We start from the raw sequence: 24606 nt of genomic DNA, 5'->3' as shown, positions 1-24606 counted from the left end.
GGTACTGTATTCCTCCACGCTTCTGTTATCCAGGCAAACAAGGTCCTGGTGGCCTCTGGGCGCACTTCCAGAGCCATCAGTAGTCCCTCGTGTATGTGGGGGTTTTCTATCATACCTGCCAGCTGTCTCATTTCAGCTGCTGATAGTTTACTGTATTGGCTCCACTAGACCATATTCTTTCTAGGTAGGTCACATCCTTCTCTCCTCTCTGGGCAAATTCTGTCCTATATTGTTGCAACTCAGCCCTTGTAAGAGATCTCTTTTCTATTATGGTGGTCTCCTCTCCTGACTCTTCACACCCTTTTTCAGGGGTGTAAGTCACCTTTCAAGTTGTTGCTAGGCATGCCTCAACGAATGGGTTATTCTTGCCTAGGACGTTATTGACCATTTGTTTTACCCTTCTTCAGTCAATATCTATGTCATCTATTATTTTGCACAATATTGCTGGTTTCCTTTTGGGCCCGTCTCACTATGGGGTTCACTGTGTTTGGGTCTGTAAAGGGAATAGTTATATCTGTTCCCTTAGGATAATCTTTAAATTTTTCCTGCGTTAGCGTTTCTGTCTCCTTCCAAGAGGACCCTGGCTCTATCTCCACCCTTGTCTTGTTTTTACCCCATTTCCTTTTCAGCTTCTCCCATACTTTACTCCCAGTGGTTGCCATGACCTAGGCTTCAGGTTCCCACCAGGTGGCTAGGGTATATATTCTCTTAATGAGCACCTTCCTTAGGTACCAATGAATGGATCCGGCCCTGCTTAGTTCCTGAATTTGTTTGTCTAATAGCAAGTCTCCAAATCTATACAGTCTTTTAGCTATCCACTGTCTCATAGCCGCTTGGCGTTTTTTCATCGGGTGTGAGTTCTAAAATCCCTCTGAGAGAATCTCAGCATTGGGGGCTTCCTTTGCTCCGGAGTGAGGGGTGGCCTTCACCCAAGTTACCCACTCTTCCCCAACCGAGGCTGGGTTGGCATCATACAGGTGTTTGGTCAAGGTTTCTGCTCACTGTGCCCTTCCTTGTTCCTTGGCTCATGTGCCTCCAATGCCTCAGTCAGTTCTGGAACCAAGATTTGTGTCCAGATTGCCCTTTCTCGTGCTAGGCTTCTAAAAAGCCAAAAGCCAGGATCATAATCCCCTTCCTGATTCTGCCAACTACGCCAATTGTCACAAGCACTTATGATTCAATTGAATATAGGTAAACACTGAGGAGACTCTTATTTCAGAGGACAGGATTTTATTCAAACACATTCACATGGCACGTTCCTATGGATCTTAAGGCCTGCCTCTTCTACCCAAGCCAGCCAGTTTACTCAGACTTTTCCCCCAAGTCTCTCTCACCACGTGATGTCTTCTCAGCCAATGGGGGGGGGGGGTGTAGCTGTGCCCCAGGGGATCCTCACAGCTGCTTTCAGTGCAGGTACAGTTTCGCAGTTCACTGGTGACACCCAGTGGTCATCAGGAGAAGGGGCACGCTCACAAGTGGTGGCTGCTTCTACGTCCGAGTCTCGGGATGGACTCTTGACAGCGTGTCTCTGGCAGGCGGGGAGGCAAGCCAGGTTTTTGGATTCCGGCCTGAGTTTATATACCCGATGGTGACCTCACCACCCCTGTTATTGGTACTGCCACCTTAGGTTTAGCTTGTTTGGCTATTGCTGTCACCTTAGGTTTGGCTTATTAGCATATCAGCCTGTGATTCTCTGGCTGGTTTCTAAGTCCTAGCACACACTAGCTAATAATTCTTATTTCAACAACTTTTCATACTTTAACACAATACAATCCATCAATACAACAACAATCTTACATGTGTTCACCACAAATGTACATAATTTTTTTTTTGGTGGTACTGGAAATTGAACTCAGGCCCTCCTGCTTATTAGGCAAGTGCTCTACCACTTGAGCCACATCCCAAGTCCAATAAGTTAGTAATGATCTACTATAATCTCAATAGAAAAGCCACAGTACAATATGCAGAGTACCAAGCACTAGTTTTATTGTTGTCGAATAAAATTTGTATGAACTTGATTAAAATCTTGCATTCTTTGTTTTTTCTTCTGTAAGATGAGTTATAACTTATCCTACCTCCAAGGTTAGACTGTTTACTGTCTATGAATACTCTTGGTAAAGGTCAAGAAAAGTCTATAAGTACCATCTGTATTCTTTCCATATGTGCTAAATTGAATTCTAAAAATTTCATCTCTGCTCTCCTTTCTAAAATATGTTCCTTAAACTAAAATTACTTTAATTGTATCCTTTTCAATATTATATCAAAAATTGATATCATTGAATTATTATTGACATAATATCAATTCTAATAGAAAATGTTTTTCACAGTATAGGCCTTTATTGTGAATATTTATAATATATATTTTTTTGTGTACAAATAGATATTGTATATATATTATAAACATATATTACATATGTGTGTGTATTTGTCAGATACAATCCATTACATACATGTTAATTGTGTTTATCCAAAGAAAAATAAAACTTAGTTTTTTCAACAAGGAAAAAGTTTTGACTTGAAGCCAGACACACCTAGCTAAACTTCCACAGAGACAGGGAAAATGAAGTTCACATTTCAAAGATGTCTAAAAGCCCCTAAGAAAGAGGTTCCTGCAACAAAACTGGCAATTGACTTATTTAGCTTTTTTAATAATTCCCATCTATCTCAAAAAGACAGGAAAGATTTGCAGTTAAGATTTTCAAAAGAAAGGGTGAAAGAAAAGTGAGGGGACCTCCCTTTCCCTTTTATCTCCTGAATAAATTTAAAGTTTCTTAAATTTATATTTGCCCTAAAAATATAAACTAAAATCTTTTCCTTTTCTTTCTTTCATTTCTAGGCTCCTCTTAACACTCCTGTAACAGAAGACAGATTTGGAATTTTAACAGAGAAATACAGAATTCCTGTGCCAATCCTCCCAGGTAGGGTATGATAAATATTCAGAGAACCATGGAATTCCACAGCTGCAAGGAACTGCATTTCAATGGAGAAACTCTTCCTTTACTGATGAGTAAGCTGAGGCCCAGAGAGCTGAAGGACTTACCCAAAGATACAGCAAGCTGATGGGAAAGCAAGAGTAGAATCTAGCTCTTTTTTCTTCTAGTTTAGCAAAATTGTGATAGTCTTGTAAGCCAACCAAGAAGTCGGTTTAATAATTGTTAGTGCTTTAATAATTGTTTTTAATTTAACAAATTAAACTTCTGAACCATAATTATAAAAAAACAAAAACAAAGGATTGATGCTATGATCAAGATAACGTATACATTTATGTAGAAATACACATTGATTAGAAATTTGAGGCATTTTATCAATAAAAAGTCAGATTTACAAACCAAGTGTATGTTTTTAGGTCTCCCAATGAACAATCATGGCAATTACATTGTACGCTTGGGACATTTAGTAAGCTGGATGGGAGAACAAGCAGAGGCCCTTGGTGTTGAAGTATACCCTGGTTATGCTGCTGCTGAGGTCAGTATAGTTTTGTCTTTAATAATTGTAGGAAGTAATCTCTTTTTCTTGAAAATAAACCAAGTATTTTACAGAGGTAAAGAAATGTTTGAAGCTGGGCACTGGTGGCTCATGCCTGCAATCCTAGCTACTCACAAGGCACAGATCAGGAAGATCTCGGTTCAAGGCAGCCAAGGCAAACAGTTCTTGAGACCCTATCTCAAAAATACCCAACAAAAAAAGAGAAAGGGCTTGCAGAATGGCTCAAGTGGTAGAGTGCCTGCCTAGCAAGTATGAGGCTCTAAGTTGAAACCCTAGTACTGCCCAAATAAAGAAAGAGAAAAAGCATAGGATTTTAGAATTGCAGAATCAGGAAGAAACTTAAAAAGATCTAATCCAAAGAGTACTTGAATTTCTTATATTGAACCCCCATCAAGTGATTTTCCAAGTTATGATTAAACACCCTAAAGGATGAGAGATCCTGTATCTGTGTGGACTACTGCTAATCTCTTCCTTATATTGAATAAAAATTACCTACTGTTTTATATTGTTCAGGACAAGTTTATGCCCTTTTCCAAGTATAACTTTCTGATTATAATTATGGCCTGCTCTCTCCTTCACTTTTACTCTGGAGTTCTTATTTCTTTCCTTTTATCCCTTTTATAAAAGTGGCACCCCCTAATGAATATACTACTTCAACCTTAGTGTAGAACAGGACTATTATCTTCTTCATTCTAGAAACTTGTTCCATTAAGTTCCCTCAAACTGATAACTTTTTTGGCAACCATATCAAACTGTTGAACTCAATTATATATTAGAGAAATATTACAAATAAAATCTGCCAACCTGGAAGAATCCTCTCCATAAATTATAAAATAAAGAATGAAGTAGATTTATTATTGAATAAGCATTTTACATAAAGAATATCACAGGCAAGAAAGACATCTCACCCTCTTAAATAGCTGGGCAGATACAGTCTATTGAGTGCATGTTAATTGTCATGACCCAAAGGAAAAATAAAAGTTGTGGGTTTTTTTAGCTAGACGCCAGTGGCTCACACCTGTAATCCTAACTACTTGGGAGGCTGAGATGGGAAGGATCATAGTTCGAGACCGGCCTGGGCAAATAGTTTGAGACTCTACCTCCAAAAAATAACCAGAGAAAAATGGACTGGAGGTGTGTCTCAGGTGGTAGGTTGCTGGGTTTGTAAGCATGAAGCCCTGAGTTCAAACCCCAGCGTCCCCTCCCCCAACCAAAAAAAAAAAAAGTTGTAGTTTTTGATAAGCAGCAAATTGCTATTTAGGGCTAACAACTATCCTAAACTCACACAGAAACAAAAAGACAGATGTTATCCTCCTTGATGTTCATATCTCAGAGTGGTGGCCCAAAAGGCTATAGAGAAGCTTTCTTGGATTGCAGAACTGGCAAAAGGTTTTTAAGCTTTTTAAGTCTCCATATTATCTTAGCAAGATAGAGAAAGGTTTTACCATTAGAACTTGGATAGAGGAAATACTGACAGAAAAGCAAAGGGAAGGGAGCGTTCTTTTTTGTCTGTGGCATCAGGAAAAATTCAATTTTTAAAAAATTTGTTTTTACCCTTACAGTATTAAATAAATAAGTAAAACATTTAGGTCCCTGTATTACACTTTTTGCTATAAATTTCTGTTTCCCCAGCCCATATATGTGCATTTGGTTTTTTTTGGACCCCAGGGTGGGATTTTGCATTGCTCCTTATTAAACGTTCTTGACTGGGATCAGTGTCAAAGTCACAGGTAGGTACTTACAGAATCCATGATTTCACTTTCTGAGTATACACACGTATAGTCTCTTGTACCTGTCCTCTTTTCCTCAGTTCCTTAATGATCATTATCAAAGGATTATTGACCTGTTTGTCAGGTTTGTGTTTTAGTACCTAAGCCAGACTTCTGCTCTCTTTTTCCCATTTCCATTGCTATGAACCGTTATTTTACCTTTCCACTCTCATGGTCCCTCCCAGACTGTCATGTGTTTCCAGTGTACATTTTGTACTTTTCTTTCCAGAGTTTTTCCTGCAAAAGTAAGGGTCACAGAGTAGTGTGATTTTTCATCTTGAGAATTGTATTTTTGACCTATTTTCCCCCTTCCTTCTTGCTCCAAAAATAAACTATAATCACCACTGGCTATCTTCAGCCTCTCTTGTTTTCTTTATTTGTGTGTGAGGGGAGGTCTTAGTTCGAGACACAAACTCTCTTGACATTTTCTTTCTCTGCCCAGATTAGTAACATGGTGTCCTAACAGGCTCTTATTTCATATTCTTTCTATATGATTTGGTATTTAAAGAGAGCTTCTTGTCTAATTTTGCCAAGTTTGCGTCTCTGAATAGCGTCATACTTTCCTTTGTCATCAAGATTGTAGCACTGCTTTCATTTCCAACTGTTAGAGCTATGTTCTTTTATACTCTAAAAGGGAATACCTTAAAAGCATATCTCTCTTTTGCCTGAACATTTCCAAGCTGTTTTTCTGTAATCTAAAGAATATGTTCATTTTCTAATAAATCCAAGACACTTTACTGTTTCTTTTCAAGGTTAGTATGAACCCTGAGGTGATAATAAATTTTTTATTATTTTTAGGTTCTTTTTCATGAAGATGGTAGTGTAAAAGGAATTGCCACTAATGATGTAGGGATACAAAAGGATGGCGCACCAAAGGTAAACCTTCTAATAGCTTTAAAAAGTAATAGAAAAGAAGGAAACAAATCAAACTCAATAATTTAGGTCTTTCTATAAACTGCACATTAATTATGTGGATTTTAGAATATAATTAAAATGGAATTTTTCTCAGTTAAAAAATACAGAAGCATTTTTGAGAGTTCAATATAATTTAGGCAAGAAGATATAACACATTTAAGAATCTTTTAAAAAAGATAAAATTTGTGTCAGAAAAATATAAAATAAACATGTCAAATTTTATTTTACTCAATTAATGAGAGAATCAGTAAGCTGTTATAGCCCTTTCAGTCACCTGAATTTCCACCTCCATAATTCTCATTCCTGTGTACAAGAATTACTTACATTATAGACCTTGACCGAATTTTAACTGATATTTAACAAAGTGTTTTGGTTACATGTAAAATTGATTGCCTTCCTCTCATTCACAATGTAAGCCTAAATGCTTTTTGGGTTTTCACAATTTGTATTTTTGAATCTGTGAAAGAAAACCTATTAGAATATAGAGCTCTCGCCTTATTGGTTCCTTGGAAAAGACAAGGAAAAAGTACTTTGCTCTCTTGTAATAAGAACACTACACAAATCAGTATCTTAATGCATTATCTATTTATGTTTGTTTATTATCTAATTTCCCAACTAGATAATAAGCTTCATGAGGACAGAGATCATGGAAGGTTACTACAGTGCCTGGCACAATGCCAGGTATGTATTAGGTTGTCAGGAAATGTTTGTTTACTGGTAATTTATCCTGTCTTCTGCCACTATTGAACAAAATTAGTGCTCTCCCTCAGCCCATATTCCAGCTTCTCACTACTTCCTGCTTAGAAAGCAAGGGGCAAGGTATGACGTAAGTCATACCTATTTCAGGACTCCTTCTACTGGTTTAACTGGCTACATCAGAATCATCTGAGGTCTTGGGACTCAGCTTGTCCAGGGACCAAGAAGCTCCCAGTGATTCTGATGCATAGCAAGCTTTACAAACAACTATTATAATGATAAAAGAGTATTTTTTCCATATTACAATAATTTTTGTATAAATTTATTATAAAATGTATAAATGATGTAACTTACAAATAATAAATGACTTATTTAATGTTATAGTAAAATTCATATAGCTTCTACCATTCTGAGGTTTCATTTTTGGTATGTTCTCATACATAAATTTTCTTGTACTCTATGCTTTGTATTTATAAAAACATTTTTATATTGTATTTGCATACATATAAAAGCATAGAAGAAGCTGGGCATGGTACACAGGCCTGTAGTCCCAACTTCTCTGGAGGCTTAGGCAGGAGGATAATTTGAGCTTCAGAATTTGAGACCAGCCTGTGAAACATAGAGACTCAGTCTCTTTTGTGTGCTACTGGGGCTTGAACTCAGGGCCTTCAGCTTGAGCCACTCCACCAGCCCTATTTTTGTGAAGGGTTTTTCGAGATAAGGTCTCGTAGAACTATTCGCCCGGGCTGGCTTCGAACCACGATCTTCCTGAACTCTGCCTCCTGAGTAGCTAGGATTACAGGTGTAACCCACTGGGCACCTGGCAAGACCCTTGTCTCTTAAAAAACAAGTAAAGCTCAAAAAGCAAAGAACACAATGGAGTCTTAATGTTTGAGCCCAAAATCTAAATTTTTTTATGTAATTATTTCAGTATCTTAAGTTTGGAGTGGAAAAAGTCAAGTTATTCCATTCTCTATTTAACCCACTGTGATTCAGTTTTCCTCCGTAACTGAAAAAGCTCTTGTCAGTCACAAATTCCTCCAACTGGTCAGTATAACCTCCTAGTATATACATATGTGTGCACAGTGTATACATATGTGTGACATGAATAGGCATTTTTAGAAGTTACTAATAAACACGTGAAAGATGTTCAAACTCTAGTAACCAAAGATATTATGTAATAAGTTTTACCATTCAGACTGAAAACATTCATCCTGGTGCTAATCCAAGCAATGCTCACAATAGTTAAACACTGGAACAACCTAAACGCTCAACTTGGAATTTGGTTTAAAACTTACACAGGAATCTGTTCAACCATGAAAAATGAATGCTTTATCTAGTGTACATTGCTTTAGGCAAATCACTTGATAATGTGAAAATAATTATGAAATGGGACATCAGGGTAAACCTATTAATTGTATGAATATATCTGTGTATACACAAGCATGCAAACATACAAACAGAAAATTATCTATGGGCATGGCTCAAGTGGTAGAGCTGCCTGCCTAGCAAATACGAAGCCCTGCGTTTAAACCCCATACTTGCAAAAAAAAAAAAAAGAAAGAAAAGAAAAACATCAAGAGAGATGTGTTTCATAAGAGACTTCCCTGATTATTCTGTATTTTTTTTCAGTAACTTTATCAAGTACTTGCCGTATGAGACATAAACATAAAACAGATGTAAAAGGCTCGTAGCTCTTTTCATTTATTTACTTTTTTTTTTTTTTTGAGACAGGGTATCATTTATATAGCCCATCCTGGCCTCAAATTCACAATCCCTCTGCCTCAGCCTCTTGAGTGCTGGGATTACAAACATGTACCACCATACCTGGCTCTCATTGTAGATTTTTTAATGGTAGGAAAAAACATTTCAGTCTGACTGTATGTTTAATAAGAAAAAAGTAAAAAAGAGCAAGTAGATTAACAGTGTATTTACTGTGATCCTGTTTATATTATAAAGGGTATAAATAGACTCGATATAGTTTTTATTCATAGAGATTTTCTGGCATGATTCACAAGAAAGCTATTGGTTTTTGGGTTTTGTTTTGTTTTGTTTGCTTCAAATGGTAAAACTGGAAAATCAGAAACAGTGCGGAAATGACCATTTCACATTATATTCATTTGGAGAATTTTTTTAGCATGAGCGTGCTGTTTTTTTAAAACAAACACATAAGCTGTCTGCATTGTCTCTTACATACCTGAATTGTAGTCCAACTTAAAACTGACCAGCATGTGAATATATTTTAAATTGTCAAATGTTGCTGTTTAACATGTTTTTGCTTTTCAGACAACATTTGAGAGGGGACTAGAACTACATGCCAAAGTCACAATTTTTGCAGAAGGTTGCCATGGACACCTAGCCAAGCAACTATATAAGAAGTTTGACTTGAGGGCCAATTGTGATCCCCAAACCTATGGGATCGGACTGAAGGAGGTATCCTGATTTATTTTTGATTTTAATTTTGAAAGATGGAACTTAATTTGTATAAAGTACATATATATACTTTATACTGTTGATTTAATGTTACAGTTATTTTTGTTAACTTGAAATGTTCATTATAACTATAAATATTTGGGATATTTTTCAAGAGGTAGAAAGTATTACTGATCAAGTTACATTATTGTCTGAATTACTTCCACATTTTGGAATTGTTTTATCAAATGTTGCTTGAAATGAGTTTTAAACTTGACTTGAAACTTAGTTTTTTTCTACAGTAACATCTGCCCTAGTTGGATTGGACCTATTTTCCATATGCTATTTGTGCAATGGATGGTCACATACTACAAAGAATCGTTTATTCAGAATTGTAATATGAAGATAATTTGTGAAGTACACACTCATAGTACATTGCTCTACAACCTAAAACTTAATTCGATTAAGTGTTGTATACTTTCTTAATTCATTTTCCCAAACCTTAGGCTTTTTAGAGTGTAAATTTTTCACTGTAATCATCTGTTTTAAAATGTTAAGCCTGTAACCCTAGCACTTGGGAGGCTAAAACAGGAGAATCATGAGTTTGAGGCCAACCTGGGCTATACAGTGAGACCCTGCCTCAAAAAATAAAATGATAAACTTTAAAAAACTCTTAGGGATGAGGAATGTGGCACAGTTGAAGAGCACTTACCTAGTATGTAAGAGACCTTGGGATCAATACACAGCACCACCCAAAAATAAAATAGTAAAATAGAACAGGAAGGGCTTGTTTTGGTGGGTTACACATTATCTGATTTCTAGGGTCTGGGGGCATGGCTCATTTAGCACACCTGCCTAGCAAGTGCATGGCCCTGAATTCAAATCCCAGCTCCGCCAAAAAAAAAAAAAAACCTAAAAACATTTGACTTTTAGATATTTCATGTGAAAATTGCTTAAAATAAATTTTAAAAAGAAAACAGAATGTACAATTTGTTTTTATTGTAAAGGGGTAAGAGAATAAACTTTTGTATTAAAAAATAACATGTATTATAAAATAACAGCTCCATTTTTTTATTGGAATATAACAGGTTTATTGGAACATTTTAATTAATGCATAATTCATGTACTATCTCCACATTTTTCATATTTTATAACATTCTGATTAGATGAAGACTACAATAGTTCAGAAAAGTCATACCTTTGTGATTTAGATAAAGCCCACATTAAACAAGTAGAAATGTAATCCCAGGAAACTATGAAGGAAAATGAAAATTTCAAAGGAAGCTTTATACTCAACAGAAATACAAAGTACAATACTTTGGATTGCCCAAAAGGCATAATGTTACAGGAACTCTTAAGTCATATAGTTTACTTGGTTTTTTTTGTTTTTTGGGTTTTTTTGCGGTCAGGGCTTGAACTCAGGGCCTACACCTTGAGCCTCTCTACCAGCCCTTTTTGTGAAGGGTTTTTTCAAGATAGGGTCTTGCAAACTATTTGCCTGGGCTGGCTTTGAACCACAATCCTCCAATCTCAGCCTCCTGAGTAGCTAGGATTACAGGCATGAGCCACCGGCACCCAGCTAAATGTAGTTTACTTTTTGACCACATGGCAACAGCTCAAACAATTGCTGTTGCAAAAGTTGTACCTAGTAACTTCCAAAATTGCTTTTTAATAAACTTCTTAAGTTGTAGCAATAAACAAAACACAAGATACACTTAAATAATACTGCATTTATCAAAAAACACCTAAGAAATTTCAACTTATTCTTTGAGAATTATAAAATCAGTGTTTAAGCTAAGTTATAAACATGTTTTTCATGTAATTATTTGTATAACTCTAGTAATGCTATTTGTAGCTACAGGGTCAGAATTGGTTTATTAAAAAAATACTAAAAACATAAAAATACTTTGCCCCATTATTTACCTGTAGAACATGTTCACTCATGCCTGCATTTCAGCATTTATGATCATGTTGAGTGGCCCAATAATCAGAGTTGAAATTTGTTTGCTAGCTCCATTGATTTTATAGTGAACACACACACTCATGTGGCATGCACCAGGTGAACATTACCCACCACCCCAGAAGTTTCCCTCATCCTTTCAGTTGTTTCCGATAATCACACAAAAGTCTTACTAGTTTCCATAACCTTTTTTGACCCATTTCTTTACTGATTCAACATGCTGCTCTTTGATACAATCTTCTTTGACGTATGAGGTAATTTTTACATTGCTCATACTACAGTTTTTCACTTGTAATTAATGCTATAGGACTTGGGGGGGTGTTGTTTGTTTTTTAGCTGTGGATTATTGATGAGAAGAAGTGGAAACCTGGGAGAGTAGACCACACTGTTGGTTGGCCCTTGGACAAACACACCTACGGAGGCTCTTTCCTCTATCACTTAAATGAAGGTGAACCCTTAGTAGCTCTTGGTTTTGTGGTAAGTTTCATCCCCATTACAGAAGATTCTACTAGAGTTATAGGATCCTCAGTGCTATAAAACAGGGGGTTTGAATCTGGAGAGTGTAAATGTTTTTCAGTTAAAGCTACTTTCTAGCCAAGTGCTGGTAGCTCACACCTGTAATCCTAGCTGCTTGAGAGGCTAAGGCCAGGAGGATCATGGCTTAAGCCCAGGCATATAATTCAAGAGATCCTGTCTCCAAATAATAATGAGCAAAAATGGACTGGAGGTGTGGCTCACACCACAGAGTTCATGCTTTGCAAGTGCAAAATCTCAAGTTCAAACCCAAGTCCTACCAAAAAAAAGTTTATTTTCGAATTTCATCATGGCTACTGTAGACATTAGTTGACTTAAACACACGTATGTATAATAACAGTAGCTACTACATTCCAGGTACTGTGCTAGATGCTTCATAACCATTCCACATAGTAAGTGTATCATTATTGTGTTGATGGAAACTGAACTCTGAATAAGTACACATCTTTTCTAAATGCTCACACTACATGAAGGAGGCAGGATTCATGCCTGAAGCTGTCTGACTTCATTGCCACTGTGGCATGCTGACACTTAAGATGAAATCAGCACTGTATTTGAACCTACAACCTTTGAAAATCACAAGCAGATTCTTCTTCCTTAGCCACCTACATCTTGAACACTACAAGGAATGGAAAAATGATATAAGTATTTGTACACCCTGCGGTTGGAAGTTTTGTAATTTAGTGTCATTATTAGACTTGAGCATGACACACTGTTAAATTTATGAATTATTGATGCATAATACTTGACCCCCAATCAGGTGTTCAGTACATCATTTTGGGTTCTTATTCTAGTAACTTAAAAATCTCATCAACAACAACAACAAAAAAAAAAGGTGGGGTTATTAGTTTCAGTACTTTGGTACTGCCTTATAAAATATAACCTATATTTCTTGTCCTTTTTTTTTTTCTAAATGCAGTTCACCTCCTTTTTCTTAATGTTTGCTCAAGGAGTACTGTAGTATAGATTATTAGTTTATTTCTACAGTTGGTATTGATAAATGAATAATAAATAATTACAACTCCTTTTGTAGATACATTAATGAGAGATACTTACCAACAGATATTTTTCTAATTTGGACTTTGATTTCCAAAACACATGATTTGCTAAGATATTCTAAACTTTTAAAGTTTTGCTGATTATAAACACATAATAGCCTTTTGTTTACCTTTTTCCACTCAAATTTTATAGTTATTTTTTAAATATTAACTACTGCATATAATTCTATAAATGTTTTGCATATAAGAAATTTAACGTACATGTGTTGATATTGCTCACATTTTAGCTTGATTTAACTTGAAATAAAAATGCCTAATTTTATAAATATGTCAAATTTAAATATCAACATTTCAAGGTTGGTCTAGACTATCAGAATCCATACCTGAGTCCATTTAGAGAGTTCCAAAGGTGGAAGCACCATCCCAGCATTCGGCCAACATTGGAAGGAGGGAAAAGGATTGCCTATGGCGCCAGGGCACTCAACGAAGGTGGCTTTCAGGTAGCTCTTCCAACTTTTCACTCCTTACTTTTGTGTTATAAATTCAGAATTGTGAAAATATAACCAATTTAGGCAGAGGACAGAAAACTGTCTCATAGGAAGACAATTTAAGAAACAACAAAGTAATGTTTATAAAACTGGATACATAGTAATTAATTTACACCACGAATTTAGTTTAAGACTATATTGATGTCTTAGAGGTAAACTCGTGGGCTTTTTATTTTGTTGGTTTGTTTTTAACCAGTTAATAAAAACAGTGTGATTCATTGTATTTCCCTCTACTCTCTGCCAGGAAACTCAAAAGCAAATTTAGTTTTTACCAAAAGGATACATTCTAACTAATTAGTAACACTCAGTGTCTTTTAGGTAGCCTCTGTTAAGATTTTACCCTAAACTGTCCTATCTCTGTATATGTTTAAAATAAATCTTTTCAAGTGTAGTTAATTTATTTAGTATATACTAATTAAACAGTGAAATAAGATCTGGATGGCTAACTGTGATTCAAGCTTAGTAGTGTTGTGAAAATAGTATTAGACAGGTAAGATGATCAAAAACCAGTTCTAAAAGTTACACTAAATGATTTGAAGAAAATTACTTTTCTGGCCTTAGTGATCATCTGTAAAATAAAGATGATTCCTTTGTCTCTAACACTGTAGGAATCTAGTACTGTTTTAAAAATTGGACTTTTTGAAATCTATTTGTAAAAGTAAAATTAAGGGGTTTAACTAACCTTAAAGTGAAATTTGAAATACTTCATTACTGTAACAGTAATTCATAAAATAGAATTATCTCTACATTATAAACATCACTAGACTCTCAAAATGATACTGTCCCTAAATTCTGTTATAGAATTACTTTTAATTAGGATAATTCTGTTACAAAAGTAGTAATTCATGTGCTTGAAGTATTGACTTGCACAATATTTTTTTTCTTTTATTATTCATATGTGCATACAAGGCTTGGTTCATTTCTCTCCCCTGCCCCCACCCCCTCCCTTACCACCCACTCCGCCTCCCCCCCCCCCCCCGCTCAATACCCAGCAGAAACTATTTTGCCCTTATTTCTAATTTTGTTGTAGAGAGAGTATAAGCAATAATAGGAAGGAACAGGGTTTTTGCTGGTTGAAATAAGGATAGCTATACAGGGCATTGACTCACATTGATTTCCTGTGCGTGGATGCTACCTTCTAGGTTAATTCTTTTTGATCTAACCTTTTCTCTAGTACCTGTTCCCCTTTGCCTATTGGCCTCAGTTGCTTTTAAGGTATCTGCTTTAGTTTCTCTGCGTTGAGGGCAACAAATGCCAGCTAATTTTTTAGGTGTCTTACCTATCCTCACCCCTCCCTTGTGTGCTCTCACTTTTATCATGTGCTCAAAGTCCAATCCCTTTGTTGTGTTTACTCTTGATCTAATGTTCACATATGAGAGAGAACATATGATTTTTGGTCTTTTGGGCCAGGCTAACCTCACTCAGAATGATGTTCTCCAATTCCATCCATTTACCTGTGAATGATAACATTTCGTTCTTCTTCATGGCTGCATAGAATTCCATTGTGTATAGATACCACATTTTCTTAATCCATTCATCAGTGGTGGGGCATCTTGGCTGTTTCCATAACTTGGCTATTGTGAATAGTGCCGCAATAAACATGGGTGTGTAGGTGCCTCTGGAGTAACAGTCTTTTGGGTATATCCCCAAGAGTGGTATTACTGGATCAAATGGTAGATCGATGTCTAGCTTTTTAAGTAGCCTCCAAATTTTTTTCCAGAGTGGTTGTACTAGTCTACATTCCCACCAACAGTGTAAGAGGGTTCCTTTTTCCCCACATCCTTGCCAACACCTGTTGTTGGTGGTGTTGCTGATGATGGCTATTCTAACAGGGGTGAGGTGGAATCTTAGCATGGTTTTAATTTGCATTTCCTTTATTGCTAGAGATGGTGAGCATTTTTTCATGTGTTTTCTGGCCATTTGAATTTCTTTTGAGAAAGTTCTGTTTAGCTCACTTGCCCATTTCTTTATGGGTTCATTAGATTTGGAGAATTTAGTTTTTTAAGTTCCCTACATATTCTGGTTATCAGTCCTTTGTCTGATGTATAGTTGGCAAATATTTTCTCCCACTCTGTGGGTGTTCTCTTCAGTTTAGAGACCATTTCTTTTGATGAACAGAAGCTTTTTAGTTTTATGAGGTCCCATTTATCTATGCTATCTCTTAGTTGCTGTGCTGCTGGGGTTTTATTGAGAAAGTTCTTACCTATACCTACTAACTCCAGAGTATTTCCTACTCTTTCCTGTATCAACTTAAGAGTTTGGGGTCTGATATTAAGATCCTTGATCCATTTTGAGTTAATGTTGGTATAGGGTGATATACATGGATCTAGTTTCAGTTTTTTGCAGACTGCTAACCAGTTTTCCCAGCAGTTTTTGTTGAAGAGGCTGCTATTTCTCCATCGTATATTTTTAGCTCCTTTGTCAAAGATAAGTTAATTATAGTTGTGTGGTTTCATATCTGTGTCCTCTCTTCTGTTCCACTGGTCTTCATGTCTGTTTTTGTGCCAGTACCATGCTGTTTTTATTGTTATTGCTTTGTAACATAGTTTGAAGTCAGGTATTGTGATACCTCCTGCATTGTTCTTTTGACTGAGTATTGCCTTGGCTATTCATGGCCTCTTGTGTTTCCATATAAATTTAACGGTAGATTTTTCAATCTCTTTAATGAATGTCATTGGAATTTTGATGGGAATTGCATTAAACATGTAGATTACTTTTGTGAGTATAGACATTTTTACTATGTTGATTCTACCAATCCATGAGCATGGGAGAGCTCTCCACTTTCTATAGTTTTCCTCAATCTCTTTCTTCAGAAGTGTATAGTTTTCCTTGTAGAGGTCTTTCACATCTTTAGTTAGGTTTACACCTAGGTATTTGATTTTTTTTTGAGGCTATTGTAAATGGAATTGTTTTCATACATTCTTTTTCAGTTTGCTCATTGTTAGTGTATAGAAATGCTAATGATTTTTCTGTTGATTTTATATCCTGCTACCTTGCTATAGCTATTGATGATGTCCAGAAGCTTCTGAGTAGAGTTTTTTGGGTCTTTAAGGTACAGGATCATGTCGTCTGCAAATAGGGATATTTTGACAGTTTCTTTACCTATTTGTATTCCTTTTATTCCTTCTTCTTGCCTAATTGCTCTGGCTAGGAATTCCAGTACTATGTTGAATAGGAGTGGAGATAGTGGGCATCCTTGTCTGGTTCCTGATTTTAGAGGGAATGGTTTCAGTTTTTCTCCATTAAGTATAATGCTGGCTGTAGGTTTGTCATATATAGCTTTTATAATGTTGAGGAACTTTCCTTCTATTCCTAGTTTTCTTAGAGCTTTTATCATGAAATGGTGTTGGATCTTATCAAAGGCCTTTTTCTGCATCTATTGAGATGATCAAGTGGTTTTTGTCTTTGCTTCTGTTAATGTGGTTTATTACGTTTATTGATTTTCATATGTTGAACCACCCCTGCATCCCTGGGATGAAGGTTACTTGGTCGTGGTGAATAATCTTTTTGATGTGTTGCTGAATTCGGTTTGCCGTTATTTTGTTGAGGATTTTTGCATCAATGTTCATGAAGGAGATTGGCCTATAGTTCTCCTTTTTGGAGGTGTCTTTGCCTGGTTTTGGGATGAGTGTAATACTGGCTTCATAAAATGTGTTTGGCAGTTTTCCTTCCCTTTCTATTTCGTGGAACAGTTTAAGGAGGGTTGGTATCAGTTCTTCTTTAAAGGTCTGGTAGAATTCAGCAGAGAATCCATCAGGTCCTGGACTTTTCTTTTTGGGGAGACTCTTGATTGCTGCTTCAATTTCATTTTGTGTTATAGGTCTATTCAGGTGATTAATGTCCTCTTGGTTCAGTTTTGGATGATCATATGTATCTAGAAATCTGCCCATTTCTTTTAGATTTTCAAATTTATTTGAATATAGGTTCTCAAAGTAGTCTCTGATGATTTCCTGGGCTTCCATGGTGTTTGTTGTTATCTCCCCTTTTGCATTCCTAATTCTACTAATTTGGGTTTTTTCTCTCTTCATTTTAGTCAGGTTTGCCAGGGGTCTATCGATCTTGTTTATTTTTTCAAAGAACTAACTTTTTGTTTCATTAATTCTTTGTATGGTTTTTTTTTGGTTTTTATTTCATTGATTTCAGCTCTTATTTTTATTATTTCTCTCCTATTTGTTTTGGGATTTGCTTGTTCTTGTTTTTCTAGGAGTTTGAGATGTATCATTAGGTCATTGATTTGGGATCTTTCAATCTTTTTAATATATGCACTCATGGCTATAAACTTTCCTCTCAGGACTGCCTTAGCTGTGTCCCATAGGTTCCGGTAGGTTGTGTTTTCATTTTCATTGACTTCCAGGAACTTTTTAATTTCCTCTTTTATTTCATCGATGATCCATTCTTCATTAAGTAATGAGTTATTTAGTTTCCAGCTGTTTGCATGTTTTTTGTCTTTACTTTTGTTGTTGAGTTCTACTTTTACTACATTGTGATCAGATAGTATGCACGGTATTATTTCTATTTTCTTATATTTGCTGAGGCTTGCTTTGGACTTGCACAGTATTTTCAAGCCTGTTGAAGTTCACTGAATGATGTCCACATCTACCATCAGTCTTGAAGCTACTGAGTATAGTATAGAGATTTTAATATGTACAACAGTACATAGAGATTTATATCTTAAAGCATTGCCTACGTACTTTCACATCTCAGATTTACAGATTGGTAGGAAAAGATGAACACACAAAGTACTTTTTAACCTGAATTTTGTTAGTCAAAGATTCAGAAACTTATTCCCAGTAAGTTTTTGAAAACCTGAAGAGAAGTCATTTGGTTTTATTTTGAACTGGTAAAAACTCTTAACTTTTTCTTTAATCTGTACCAAAATTGAGCTTTCCTGATAGGCTTCTAATTATTAGCAGTCTTAGTTTATTGACTGTCCCAGAATACTGTTCTCAGCATAGTTTTTCCTTGGTCCTTAGTTCCCTTCCAAGATGGCAAGCTGCCAGTAACTCTGCCCACCTACAGTATGATCCTCCCAGAACTTAAATGCACACACATTTTACTTGGACTGTAACACTTTTTATTCATAGGTGTTAAGAACCCATTTGTGGAATAACTTTCACTAACAGTCTAGGTCCTTTCATTACATTTCATACTCTTGTGGCTCTTGAATCTTATTTGAGCAAAGTGTTGTCACTATCCAAGTCCCTAAACATTTTCTTTTTTCAGTGAGTAGCATTGCAGAAAGCCCTCTCTTCTCACTATCTGCCTTTGATCCTGATTTAATGCTTTTTCTACCAGTGTTGGTTCTACTATTGAGTTTGGTCTGAGACCCAATCACACATTTATTCCCCACATGTACTATGAAAGTACTGGAGCCTGCTCTTTCCCTTACCAGCATTCCTTCTGCCCTCAGATTTGCTCCTCCCCTTGTAACTCTTATCATTAATGGTAGCTGTGGCCACAAAGCCCAAACCAAATCTTTTGGTGCCAGTGGCAATAGTTTCACATTAGCACCTTTCCTCTGTGTCTCTCTGAACACCACAGCAAAGCTTTTACCACCCAGTACCCAGCCACTTTCTCAACAAAGGCCCATGGTTTACTTTAGGAAGTCCATAGAGAAGAAAAAGTACAGAGTAAAGAACAACTGCATTGTTTCCCATGTAGTCTACATTTTAGCTGCTATCCTGTAAGCTATATATTTGTATTGGCTAAACCAAAAAATATCACCACCCTTCATTACATTGTGGCTTTTTTTTTTCATCTGTACTGTATACTGGGGGGCAGGTACAGTGGCTCACATCTGTAATCCAAGTGCTTGAAAGGTGGAGATCAAGAGGATCGTGGTTCAAGGCCAACATAGGCAAATAGAGAGCTCCCACCTCAATCAATAAGCCAAGAGTTATGGTACTCAGCTGTGGTCCCAGCTATGTGGGGGGCCAAGGTAAGAGGTTGAGCAACTGAGGCCAGCCTCAGACAAAACCATAAAATCCTATCTGAAATTAACTAAAGCAGAAGAGGGGTGCCTGTGGCTCAAGGGGTAGAGCACCTGCCTAGTAAGTTCAAGGTCCTGAATTCAAACCAAAGTATGGCCAAAAAGGAAGAAAAAAAGAAATACATACTAGGGTCCAAACAACTGTCTTAAAATTCTGAAAATTGAACTTATTAATTGAAAGGTTGGGACTGTAGATGTTAATTAAAATATATTGTTTATGCCAGGTGCTGATGGCTCACGCCTGTAATCCTAGCTACTTGGGATGCTGAGATCTAGAGGATCACAGTTTGGGGCCAGCCCAGGCAAATATTTGAGATTCCTATCTCCAATATAACTAGAGCAAAATGGACTGGAGGTATTGCTCAAGCTGTAGAGAGCCTGCTTTGCAAGCATGAAGCCCTGAGTTCAAACCCTAGACCTACCAAAAAAAAAATAATTATTAGTGACAGTGTTTTCTTTAGGGGAGGAGAAAAGTACTGGAGTTTGAACTCAGGGCTTTCCATTTGCTAGACATGGGCTCTACCATTTGAGCCACGCCTCCAACCCACTTTGCTCTGGTCCAAACCCCAGGCCCAACAAAAAATAAAAAATAAAAAAAAAGTATGTGTGTGTGTGTGTTTAGGGCAGTACCTAGTTGTAGTAATGCCATGATTAGATCACATGATAACCTATCAAACTAAAATATACATAGATTTTTTTGTAAATCATTTATTTTCCCAGAGTACTTGTAAAAGCAAATTGCAATTCAGATGAAGATAAACCTCATTCGGGTTTAGAGAATATTTTTAGCTACAACATAGATTATGTATAAATAAAGATTAATGCCTGAAGTCTTAAGTCTGTGGTCATGCATAGGGTAAGAAAAATACTAATAGTCCTAATCCTAACTCTTAGGGAAAAAAAAAGGAAACTGCCCTTACTGTTTCTCTCCCTGTGGCATTTATTTTTGTGTATTTTATTTTTCAGCCTTTCTCTACAGCGCTGAAAGACTTGCTTTGCAGTTTTGCCTGCTTGAGCTAACAAGTATTTTCAATCTGTTTTTCAGTCTATACCAAAACTCACCTTTCCTGGTGGTTTACTAATTGGTTGCAGCCCTGGATTCATGAATGTTCCCAAGATTAAAGGTACCCATACAGCAATGAAAAGTGGAAGTTTAGCAGCAGAATCAATTTTTAATCAACTAACTAGTGAAAATCTCCAATCAAAAACAATAGGTAAGAAATTCCTATTATAGCAAGTTGTCAGGATAGACCTATTTCCTTTGACATTAAAAGATACATTTTCCATCTTTCCCTTTCAGAGTTACAAAAACTGCATGATCTATTTATTCTCAGTATTTACAAGAATTTTTAAACAATTTTGTTTTACTCACGGTCAAAGTACCAATGGTGTTCTTTCCACTTAGAATCTATTTCAAATTTAACAGTACCACATTTATATTGAATCATGGAAAGTACACAATTAGGTACCTCACAAGCACCAAAATATCTTCAAGCTGAAAGTAGAATAGCTTTGCAGAAGGTAGCATTAACCTCCTATTCCTTACAAGCAAGTATTGCAAGCACAGGTATATGAACCTTCTGTTGTGGTAAAGAGGAACAGCCAATATTTATACCTCAGTAAACCCTTAATCTAAAAGGACCCTCCAAGCCAGACACTGGTGGCTCATGCCTGTAATCCTAGCCACTCAGGAGGCAGAGATCAGGAGAGTAACAATTTAAAGCCAACCCGAGCAAATAGTTCGAGATACCCTATCACAAAAAGGTTGACGGAGTGGTTCAAGTGTGAGGTTCTGAGTTCAAACCCCAGGACTGCCAAAATATTTAAATAAACAAATGCCCTGCAGTGATTCTCAAAGTCAAAGTTTCACCACCTGTCTTCATCTCTTAATGCCTTCCACAGCAGCCTCTACATAGTTCTCAGAACGCACCAAGCGTTCTCTTCTTATGGTCCTTTGCCCATCCCATCTACATTGGAAACATGAATAGGATCGTGGTCCAGGCCAGCCCGGGCAGAAGGGGGAGACTTCATTCAAGAGACTACAGCAAAAAGGGTTGGGAAGCACCTTCCTAGCAAGCCAAAGGCCAGAGTTCAAACCCCACCAAAAAAATTGGAGCTGGGGATGTAGCTCAATGGTAGATCCACTTGCCTTGCCTACACAAAGCTCTGGGATCAATCCCCAGCACTGGGGGGAAAGAAAGTCAAATGTTTCACTATCAACAATGTATTCCAGATTGTCATCTTCTTGGAAGATGTCAGCATATAGGATTCTGCATTTCAGTAGCAAAATGCCCTGGACAAGAGTATTTTATGTACCTTGGGACAATTTTACATTTAACATTTCATGTTCTTCATAAAAGGACTCCATGTACCTGAGTATGAGGACAATTTGAAGAACTCTTGGGTATGGAAAGAGTTATATGCTGTTAGAAATATAAGGCCATCCTGCCATGGAATATTGGGTGTTTATGGAGGGATGATTTACACTGGAATATTTTACTGGATATTGAGAGGAATGGAACCATGGACTCTAAAACATAAAGGTAATTCAAACATATTAAAAAATATCAGTATTATAACCATAAAAAATTCATGTGTAGAATCCATTAATTAGTAGAGAAAGTGATAAACTTGCCATTATAAATTCAATATATTTTAAAGAACATTATATTAAATAAGACTATTAAAGTCATTGCTTTGGTTTAATATTTTCAATTTTTTATAATATACTTAAGACCAGGCATGGTGGTACATGCCTACATGGTAGTCTCAGCTGCTCTTAAAGCAGAGACTGGAAGACTGCAATTCAAGGCCAGACCAGGCAAAAGTCAGTGAGACTCTATCTCAAAAACAAGTCAGGCATGGTGGCTCATACCAGTGAGGCATAGTTAACACAAACCCCTACCTGAAACCCTAAAAGCAAAAGAGCTGGGGGCATGGCACAAGTGGTAGATAGAGTGCTTAAGCAAGAACAAGGCCTTGAGTTCAATCCCAAGGACAGTCAATCAGTAGTAAAAAACTTAAGGGTCTGGGAGTGAACCTCAGTGTAACACCCACGCACAGGAAATCAATGTGAGTCAATGCCCTGTATAGCTATCCTTATCTCAACCAGCAAAAACCCTTGGTCCTTCCTATTATGGCTTATACTCTCTCTACAACAAAATTAGAAATAAGGGCAAAATAGTTTCTGCTGGGTATTTTGGGGGTGGGGGGGGAAGAGAGGGGGTGGAGTGGGTGGTAAGGGAGGGGGTGGGGGCAGGGGGGAGAAATGAACCAAGCCTTGTGTGAACATATGAATAATAAAAGAAAAATGAAAAAAAAAAAAAAGAAAATTTTTTAGTAAGCATCTTCCTTGAAATTGTTGAAGGTTCTGACTCTGATCAGCTCAAACCAGCCAAGGACTGCACACCTATTGAATATCCAAAACCTGATGGGCAGATCAGTTTTGATCTCTTGTCATCTGTGGCTTTGAGCGGAACCAACCATGAACACGACCAGCCAGCACACTTAACCTTAAAGGATGACAGTATCCCTGTAAATAGAAACCTATTGATATATGATGGGCCCGAGCAGCGATTCTGCCCTGCAGGTCAGTAGATTTCCTTGCATTCCTAAATATTAATAGAAATACCTGCTTCAAACTTTTTAGAAATATTCCATTCTTTTGTGAAATTCTCTTTCCTTTGACTAGAGACTGGAAATGACTCCTACATTCAGCTTCCCTCAGGAAACTCATACCCTAACTAGTGGTCAAACAGGGAATCTTTGGTTAAGCCTAGTTCAGATGAGATTTCTCCAAACACACCCTCAGACGAAGATACGGAGTATAGAGAATAAAAGAATGTCTCTAATCTTGTGAGTTTGTAAAACCGTTTCTGTTATAGCAGCTCAAGTGTGTGCGTGCTCAGGTGCACCAGTGCTAGGTGATGGCCATACTGACTTCAAGGTACGGCACTAAACTTTAAATTCACCATGAATCCTGCTGAGCTTTCAACTGAAACTAGAACCAGGTCTCAAATGGTATGACAGAACAAATAGTATTCATATACGTTTAAATTTTTTTAGTATACTCAAAGGAATCTAGAATATGCCTAGCAAGTTGAAGCCCAGAGTTCAAACTCCAGTACCAAAAAAAGTGATGTCATTACAGTGGGTTGTAAACTTCCTGAAGGTTGAGGACTGGATCCAATTTCTTTCCAGGTGATTTTTCAAAGTCAGCTTAGTGTTGAGTACTCTTATCAGTGAGACTAACCCAGCCAATCTGCTGTACTTACGAGGCACATTTAGTTTTTACTAACAGTGGAAGCATACACCAAGATCATCTTAATACTCTCCATTAATAAACAAGAAGAAAATAACCTTTAAGGTTTAACTATTTCTTCTAGGATTTTAGTATTTGCTTTAAAATTTTAAAATTTTTAGGTTCTTTAATATAATTTATTTTTACTTTACAGGAGTTTATGAATTTGTACCTTTGGAACAAGGTGATGGATTTCGGTTACAGATAAATGCTCAGAACTGTGTGCACTGTAAAACATGTGATATTAAGGATCCAAGTCAGAATATTAACTGGGTGGTGCCAGAAGGTGGAGGAGGACCTGCTTACAATGGAATGTAAACTGCAACTGATTTCATTTGCAGGAACATGAGATAACCAGTTTCTTTAAAATGTAAATGTATGACAAACTAACTTTAAAATGCTTAGAGGTTAAAAAGTATCCTTCACAAAATAATTATAGGTCAAAATTTTTATATGTAAACTCGTTCCAGAAAAATCATGAAATATTTCTCTTAAATAAAACTTTATAATAATGACATAGCATCTACTTACCTCTTCAGTTCTTTAAAGATTTCAGTAACAGCAAAATGCACTGCTGGATCTTACTTGCCAAATTTTAAGTCTTCAGGTATAAAAATGAATGTATGTCTTAGACCAGGGAAGGGCATCCAGTTCACCATTTGTTATATATGAATAAAATCTTATTGAAACACAACCATGCCCACTGGTTATACATTGACTGTGGGAAATCTAAGTTACAACTAGAGTTGAGTAGTTCTAACAAACTAGATGATCTACAAAGCCTAAAAATTTTACTTTTTATGGCCCTTTGCAGAAATGCCAACCTCTGAATAGGTATAGAACGTCAGCACACACCTACCACAGATACATTAAGGACCAAGGGAAGTGGCATATAAACTTGGCTTTCATCTATTCACTCAATAAGGTGTAACGAGTTTAAAAATAGGCTAGACCATTCTTTGTGAAAACGCAGACAGTAGTATTAAAAAATCAACTTCA

General features: G+C 36.6%; 1 protein-coding gene across 2 annotated transcripts in view; it reads left to right on the top strand.

The window, feature by feature from the left end:
- The window catches only part of Etfdh (electron transfer flavoprotein dehydrogenase), a 40758-nt gene extending 16625 nt beyond the window's left edge, over window positions 1-24133 (top strand). For both annotated transcript variants that reach the window (XM_020173669.2, XM_074041738.1), the window contains 10 exons: window positions 2837-2918; window positions 3347-3465; window positions 6054-6131; window positions 9153-9299; window positions 11575-11715; window positions 13127-13270; window positions 20353-20521; window positions 21668-21850; window positions 22675-22896; window positions 23762-24133. In XM_020173669.2, coding sequence (XP_020029258.1) covers window positions 2837-2918; window positions 3347-3465; window positions 6054-6131; window positions 9153-9299; window positions 11575-11715; window positions 13127-13270; window positions 20353-20521; window positions 21668-21850; window positions 22675-22896; window positions 23762-23925 — 1449 coding nt within the window. In that variant the 3' untranslated portion in view covers window positions 23926-24133. The remainder of the gene's footprint in view (window positions 1-2836; window positions 2919-3346; window positions 3466-6053; window positions 6132-9152; window positions 9300-11574; window positions 11716-13126; window positions 13271-20352; window positions 20522-21667; window positions 21851-22674; window positions 22897-23761) is intronic.
- Window positions 24134-24606: the final 473 nt, after the last annotated feature.

This window comes from Castor canadensis, chromosome 9 (assembly GCF_047511655.1).
Source record: "Castor canadensis chromosome 9, mCasCan1.hap1v2, whole genome shotgun sequence".
In the NCBI taxonomy this organism is placed as follows: domain Eukaryota; kingdom Metazoa; phylum Chordata; class Mammalia; order Rodentia; family Castoridae; genus Castor; species Castor canadensis.
This window is presented reverse-complemented; position numbering and strand designations above follow the sequence as displayed.